The following is a 7530-nucleotide window of genomic DNA, read 5'->3' on the forward strand; positions in this document are numbered from 1 at the left end:
ATCTAAAGCTGCATGTTGCTTATTACTGGAAGGTATAAATATTACGATAGTGAAATCTACCTTAAAACAAATGCATGACGTGTTCATTATGCTCTAAAATTATCATATATGTTGAAGTGGTACCGTTGATGTACAGATACTAGAGTTAGCACATATTTTGCCCAGTACTTGAGTAGTGTAATATGTATATAAAGAAACAGCAAAACATTCAGATTACTATAAACAGTGATGACTGGATGAATGTCATATGCTATATGTCTTATTACATATGTAATGCTTTGATCTTATATTTTATTTATTTTTAGAATGGAATGTTCACCCGATATGACACCAACAGGGTGGAAGTGTGGAATTGTGATGTGGACCACACCTGCACATCAGGCTACCCCAAGGTTGTAAAATATGATGTAGGGAACTTATTAACTACCAAAGATGTTAGTTTATGTTATGAATGACCATTTTTGTTTTCGACCAGCTCAGCATATTCTGTAATTTTTATTGATTTATATGTGTAGCCAGACATACACTACATATATAAAAAGTCATGTAAAGCCCATTGCAGAAATTTTTCAAGAAATTATATAGGCAATCACACGAATATGCAACACAAATCAACACTATATAATTGTAATGCACACGTCTGTTTACTACACTACAATTACATGTGTCGAAAATAAAGATATACCAGATTATTATCATCTCTTTTTAACATAGAATATAACCAAATGTATTTTTAGGAAGACAACACAGTTTTCAATTAACTGTGTGCAGCTGCAACTCTGCAGCGGTCACAATGCTACGGTATGGCTTGTGGCCATAAACACCAACGAACCCCCAGGTGGCAATCACCATAGAGCTGATGGAATTTCTTAGGCTGCTGGTACTTGAGTGCCAGGTATCTGTAAAGGGTTTTTGTGAGGTACTGGTGCTCTATGGCGCTGAAGACCCACTGGCAAACAACGTTGGTTACAACTGTAAATATAGTAATATATTTTTGCAGACCTTAAGAAATGTCACTATCTATAAAATCTGTTATAAGCTTTATACAAGCTGTAGCGAAATGACTACATTAACTTCTTTGTTTCTTTTATATCTAAATGGTTTATTTGTTTTTTCTTCATATCAAGCTCCAGCGGATCACACACGTTCTTCTTTATTCTCTTATTTTCTGCCTATGTCGTCTTATGTAACGTAACGAACGAACGTATCTTAACGAACGAACGCATCTTAACGAACGAACGTATCTTAACGAACGAACGTATCTTAACGAACGAACGTATCTTAACAAACGAACGTATCTTAACGAACGTATCTTCACGAACGGTTAATCTGAAACAAATTCAAAGAGCACATTTACTATTTAGCGTGTGTGCTATGCTGTGTGTAGCTCGCTATGGACAACAAACTTTCTGGTAAATACAATTCAAAGCCGAATCTGCTACTATTAATACAGAAAGACATTAATAATTATTTTTAAACACAAATCCCTTACCACACTGGGTTCTTTAGGGTTTTAGAAGCACATTAAAATTCGCGTCTTCACCGTAAATGGCGAAAAAGAGAGCGCGCGTCACCTCCCTTAGCAACTAACCGGTATCAATGCGCTGCTGCATAAAGTAGTGCACCGCGTAACCGCGTAGCGGCAGGAGTTGTCACCAACATCCCGGCCTCGATGAGGCTATCAGCACTCATTTCCTAACTAAATGGTGACAACAGCAACTCTTTTATACAGTCCATGAGCACAGCTAAGGTCATCCTCTTAGACTATGTCGCTTAAATCACACTAGCTCCGCTTCAAGTAGGCCCAGCTTGTGCACAGGTCTCGTGTAAAGTCCATTCTGTGTCTTGATTTGCGCATACCTGACCAATCCATCACCGGATGGGTAAGTCTGGGTGATCAGCCCCAGAGGCCACTGGTAACGTGGAGTAGTCTCATTCACGAGAAGCACCAAGTCTCCCTTCTGGAAGTTCCTCTCGCGCTTCAGCCGCTTCTGCCTCTCCTGTAGGGTGGGCAGATACTCCTTAATCCACCTGGTCCAAAATACGTCCGCTAAGTACTGGACTTGGCGCCATCTCTGTCTATAAGTGTCCTGCTGGACAAACTTTCCGGGTGGTAAGTCTGGCCCCGATCTCAGCAGCAGCAGGTGGTTCGGTGTTAATGGTGCTGGGTCGTTAGGGTCGTCTGAGAACTTCGTTAGTGGTCTACCATTGACAATATCTTCAACTATACAGAATAATGTTGATAGTCTCTCGTCGTCGATGGTTTGCTGGCTGACGATGCCTGAGAGAACAGCTCGGACGGTTCGGATTTGCCTTTCCCATACTCCACCCATATGGGAAGCTGCTGGTGGGTTGAATATCCACTGTACGTCTTGTTGTAGTAGGTAGTCGGCTATCTTCTGCTGATTCCACTCCTTTATGGCTTCATGTAATTCCCGCTTAGCCCCTACGAAGTTGCTTCCATTATCGGATCTGATGGTCTTTGGGTTCCCTCGTCGTGCAATAAATCGTTGTAGTGCGTTGATGAACGAATCGGTGTCAAGGCTGCAAGCAACCTCAAGGTGCACTGATCGAGTGGCTAGGCACGTGAATAGGCACCCATATCTCTTCACCTCGGTTTTCCTAGCTCTTTTCACCTTGAGTGGGCCGAAATAGTCAACAACTACTTCGGTGAATGGTGGCTGACTTGGGGTAACTCTATCTCTGGGTAGGTCTGCCATGTATTGCACACTAGGTAGTTGCTTCCTCTTCTTGCAGGGAATGCAGTTTCTAACGGCTCGTTTCACCGACACTCGGTCCTTTATGCTCCAGTAGTTTTGTCTAATTTCCGCGAAGACTCTCTCGGCACCAGCATAACCAGTTATCTTGTGGAAATGTTCGATGATCAGCTTAGTCACGTGATGATCTGGAGGCAGAATGGCAGGATGTTTGGCTGAGTCGTGATCAGGAAGTGGTGCATTCGACAGTCGGCCACCGACTCTTAACATTCCATCCGCTGACATCACGGGAGAGAGCTTCTCTAGTTGTTGTAGCTTCGTAGGGTCAGCGTGCCAGCTTCTCTGCATGTAGACTATAATAGCTTGTTCAGCTCTCTGGATTTCTTTCACTGTGACTGGTTCAGTACGTTTGACATCTGACTTCTTCCTCAGAATGTCTTTCACACGAAGGATAATAGCTACAGCTCGCTTTAGTTCATGCCACGACGAAAACCTTTTAAACCGTTTGTCGACCGTCGTCTTGGTCGCTTTAGCTTCTGTAGCTGTAGTTGAGTAAATCTCCCTAACCTTCTTGATCTCTGCAGCGGTAGGTATGTCTCCTAAGTCAGGTTGGGCTGACCATAGCTCCTCCTTGCTCCATAGGAAGGTAGGACCTTGCGTCCAGCGTTCATCAGTTATCATCTCGTCAGCTGACATACCCCTAGAGATATCATCCGCAGGATTGCTGTTAGTATCAACGTGTCTCCATCTGCTCGACGAAGAACCTTCATGTATCTGTGCCACTCTGTTCGCTACGAACGTCTGGAATCTCTTTTTCTCGCTTCGCAAGTAGTGCAGAACTATAGTACTATCTGTCCAAAACACAGATTCTGACAGAGGGTACTCGAGGTGCTTCCTACAAGCCTGGTCGAGCTTTACAGCAACTACGGCCGCTGACAACTCTAGCCTTTGAATGGTTGTTGGCTTTATCGGTGCTAGCCTGCTCTTTGCCATCACTAAGCAGCAATGAATCCTGTCAGATGCATCCACCATGCGTAAGTACGTAACTGCACCAAATCCTTTCTCTGACGCATCGCTGAAGTGGTGTAGCTGAAATGCGGCTGGCGCCTGTAATCTGTCGCTTGGCTTCAGACATCTTGGAACTTTAAAGTCTGCTATCTTAGGGAGATCTTGAAGCCATCTTATCCATTGATCCGCGACATACTTGGGTATCGCTTTATCCCAGTCTAGCTTCTGTCTGCACAGTTCTTGGAACAATATCTTCGCTCGCATGATGAAAGGTCCAACGAATCCTAACGGGTCATACACTGTACTTGTAAAGCTCAACATTTCTCTCTTGGTGCTCGGAACATCCTTCACGGATACGTCGTAACCGAACTGGTCGGTCTCTACTCTCCACAGCACACCGAGGGCTCTCTCTTAACCCACTCCGTCTGTGGTAGTGACATCATAACTCTGCGTGAGTTACTGATAAACTTGGTGAGTCCGAATCCTCGCAGTGAGAGAAGCTCACACAGCTGCTTTATCAGTCTCATCGCCTCTTCTTTCGAGACAACGGACTTTAAGCAGTCATCGACGTAAAAATTCTTGTCCACAGTCTGCACAGTTTTTACGTCAAAGTCATTCTGTAGGTCTTGGATTGTTTGGTGATGTCGCCGCCCTCCCACTAAAGGAAACGTAGACAGTCCCGGTCCTCGGGGTGCACCTTCACCTGCATAAACATTCCCTCGATATCTGACATAAATGCTATAGGTTCCCTGTCTAAATCTGAGCATCACGGCGATCAGTTTGTTCATAAGATCAGGTCCCTGACGGATCAGAACGTTGAGCAAAACTCCCTGGTAAGGGGCAGAACAGTCGTACACAACTCTGACTTTCCCTGGCTTCCGTGGATGGATCACAGGGTGATGAGGCAGGTACCAGATAGCTTCCTTACGATGGTCCAAGGCCAGCTGCTCGCGAGGCACCTCTTCGGCATGCCCTTTCTCTACAGAATCCTGGATCCCTTGAACATACTTCTCCCGCAGTTCAGAGTCCTTGGACAGTCTCTTTCCAAGCAAATCAAGCCTGTGCTTAGCCATGCTGTAGTTGTTTAGCATCTGAGGCGGTCTCTGCTTAAATGGGATCCACAGTGAGTAATGTGGACCCTCACGTCGGATTGAGCTTTCCCACTGAGATATAACTTTACTGTCACTCACAGACAAATCAGTCTCTTCTTTGTACAACGGGTCATCTAACTTCCAGAATCTCTCCACCTGTTTCTCCAGGGACAATGTTGAGTTGGCAAAGTAAGTGCTAGCTTTCTTGGGTTTAAATTTCTTGGTAGGGCCGAACATAGCCCATCCTAGTGGAGTTCTTGTTGCAATTGGCTCCCCTTCCTTACCAGAACGAGTCTCTACGTCGATAAGAAGGTGTGCATGATCGGAGCCGATTATTAAATCCACTTGGTAAACGTCCACATTCACCAGGGTGACGTCTCTCAGATGTAGCATATGTCTGATATCTGATGAAGTCACACCGTTGTCTAAGCTCACATTCAGTTTCTCACGGGAGATTACGTCGGTGAGTCTGAACGTCTTGCCGCTGTTTAAAGTTCCCACATCAAGATCTACAACCGTCACTTCTTCCTCGACATGGTCTCCAGGGAGAGTGGTTAGCTCCATAATTCCAGGACGGCCAAGAACATTTAGCTTGGTTCTCAATCTATCGGTGCACACCGTTGAATTGGAGCACCTATCAAAGAGCGCTTATGTCTCTGTCTGTCCCCTGCGTCCAGGGTCCTGAATGGCGACAGGGATAATGGGCATGCCAATTGTGCCCTGTCCTGCACCAGCGAAGGCACACCTGACGTCCATGTTAGGTTGGGACTTGATTGTTCATACTGGCTGGTTGTTAGCTGGGAACGTGCTACCTCTTGTAGTCACGGGTTCAGTAGCAAGGGTATCTGTAGCTGTCTGGTGGTTAGGCAGGTGCAGCCACCTGTTGTGTCTTTGACCACATCCAGGAACATTACACGTCCACTTTGTCTGACAGTCTCTGCTGAAATGCCCTGCTTGAAAACAATTCACACACAGCTTCTTCATCAGGACAAAGCTGTGTCTGTCTTTAACGACAAGCTCTCTAAATCGGTCGCATTGGATGAGGTAATGGGTATCCTCACACATAGGGCACTTGGGTACATACTTGGAAATACTTCCTCCTATGATGGACCTCTCATGTGTTCTCTCTATAGGTTTAGCCTTGGCGTCAGACGAGAAAGCAGCATTCCTTCTCCTCTGTTGTTTGAAATCAAAGCATTTATCTCTAGGCTGCCCCAGAGTGGATTTCTGAAGATTGCCGAACACATGGTCGCTCTCTTCATCCACTACTCTGTCTACAAATGATATTATATCAGCCAGGTTCGGTATGCGTTTCCTACTTTTAATATCAAAGTTTCTTCTCCTCCATCCGTTTCTGACATGCTCAGGTAATTTCTCAACGACTGCATGGAGGCTGGACCTGGTCTCTAGCTCGTTAAGATAGTTCATTGATGACAAGGTCTCAATGTACGGAGGTCATCAGCAAACACTCTCATGTCTCCCATGTCTCTCAGTTGAGGTATCTGCAACACCTTATCCAGCCACGCTTGAGCAATCACAGCTTCATTACCATACCTCTCATTCAACAACCTACGGGCTAGCTGGTACCCTTCACAAGGCTCCTTAACGAGGCAACATTTCAACAGGTCTCTTGGCGGGCCAACGCAGTGTTGAATCAAACCGTTTAGTTTTCTGGCGCTATCTAGAGTCTTTCCTTCCATTGCATTATCGAACGACCTCACGAAGGGGTAGTACTTCAGAGGGTCTCCGTTGAATTTTAGAATTTCTATCTTGGGAGCCGTAACGCTGTCAATGACCAACTGATTCTGACTCCGGGTCTCCTCCATTAGAAATTTTAGTGCGCTCACGAATGTCTGAGTGGCATCCTGCGCAGGAGTGTCCGACGCGGAATCCGTTGACATGTAAAACGTCTCTGTACTAGCCTTCGCCTTTGGAGTATAAAAATTCTCATCAGCATAGGCAGGCTGGAGGGGAGTAGACTGCACTGTCGGCTTTCCTACTGTTTTAAACTTAGACCCGACCTCCTGTTCGAACTTCTGCGTCTCCATCTCCAATTTCATCATTCTCAGCTTATTTTGATACTGTTCACGTCGCATCATTAGTTCCTGTTCCCCGTGAAGCGCCGCTAGCTCATTCTCCTGCCTTTGTTTGTGCAGCAAAAGCTCGTATGTTCTTTGCTGCTTAAACTTATCCTTCTCTAGGTTTGCGATTTGCCTCTCCAGTACCTTTACCGAGTCATGCTCATACTCCTCATCGTCGTCCTCATTACTATCGGGTGTAGTCGGAGCATTATCTTGGCCAAGCATTGGTTCAGGTTTAAGCAAGGTAGTTTCTGGTTCATCAACGTCCTTTGCCTCCTCATACAATACATCAGCAATCCAATGTGTGACAGTATCTACAAAACTGTTGGCATCGGCCAGGAACTTCTCTCGATATTTATTAGATTCGGCAATATCAGCTTGATCGGTTAGCCCCTGGTGGTAGGATGCGTGAGCAGCCATAAAGGTTTGCACGGACACTTCAAAGTCAACCTGAAGGTCTTGCACATGAGGCACGTTGTCATTGTTCTGCATTAGAGTGGTTCCCTGATTTATAAGTCTTGTAGCAGCACCCTTAGCCTTTTCTCGTTTCTTCTTGAGGTCAGCTGTCTCAGCTTCAGCAGCTGCAGCCTGATCCTCGTCACACGGCATCTCTGGTCGTTGTTGTTGTTGTTG

The 7530-nt window shown here is 45.5% G+C and overlaps 2 protein-coding genes across 2 annotated transcripts; both read right to left on the reverse strand.

Annotated features, from left to right (window-relative positions):
- Positions 1 to 1778: 1778 nt before the first annotated feature.
- On the reverse strand, positions 1779 to 4046 carry LOC106816399. The gene has a single exon (XM_014821000.1). It carries the CDS (start codon positions 4044 to 4046, stop codon positions 1779 to 1781), a length of 2268 nt encoding a protein of 755 aa, XP_014676486.1.
- A 59-nt stretch (positions 4047 to 4105) lies between these two features.
- Positions 4106 to 5380, reverse strand: LOC106816401. Its single transcript, XM_014821001.1, has one exon. The coding sequence runs from the start codon at positions 5378 to 5380 to the stop codon at positions 4106 to 4108; it is 1275 nt and encodes a 424-aa protein (XP_014676487.1).
- Positions 5381 to 7530: the final 2150 nt, after the last annotated feature.

The sequence above is a fragment of the Priapulus caudatus genome, unplaced genomic scaffold, assembly GCF_000485595.1.
Source record: "Priapulus caudatus unplaced genomic scaffold, Priapulus_caudatus-5.0.1 Scaffold1368, whole genome shotgun sequence".
In the NCBI taxonomy this organism is placed as follows: Eukaryota; Metazoa; Priapulida; class Priapulimorpha; order Priapulimorphida; family Priapulidae; genus Priapulus; species Priapulus caudatus.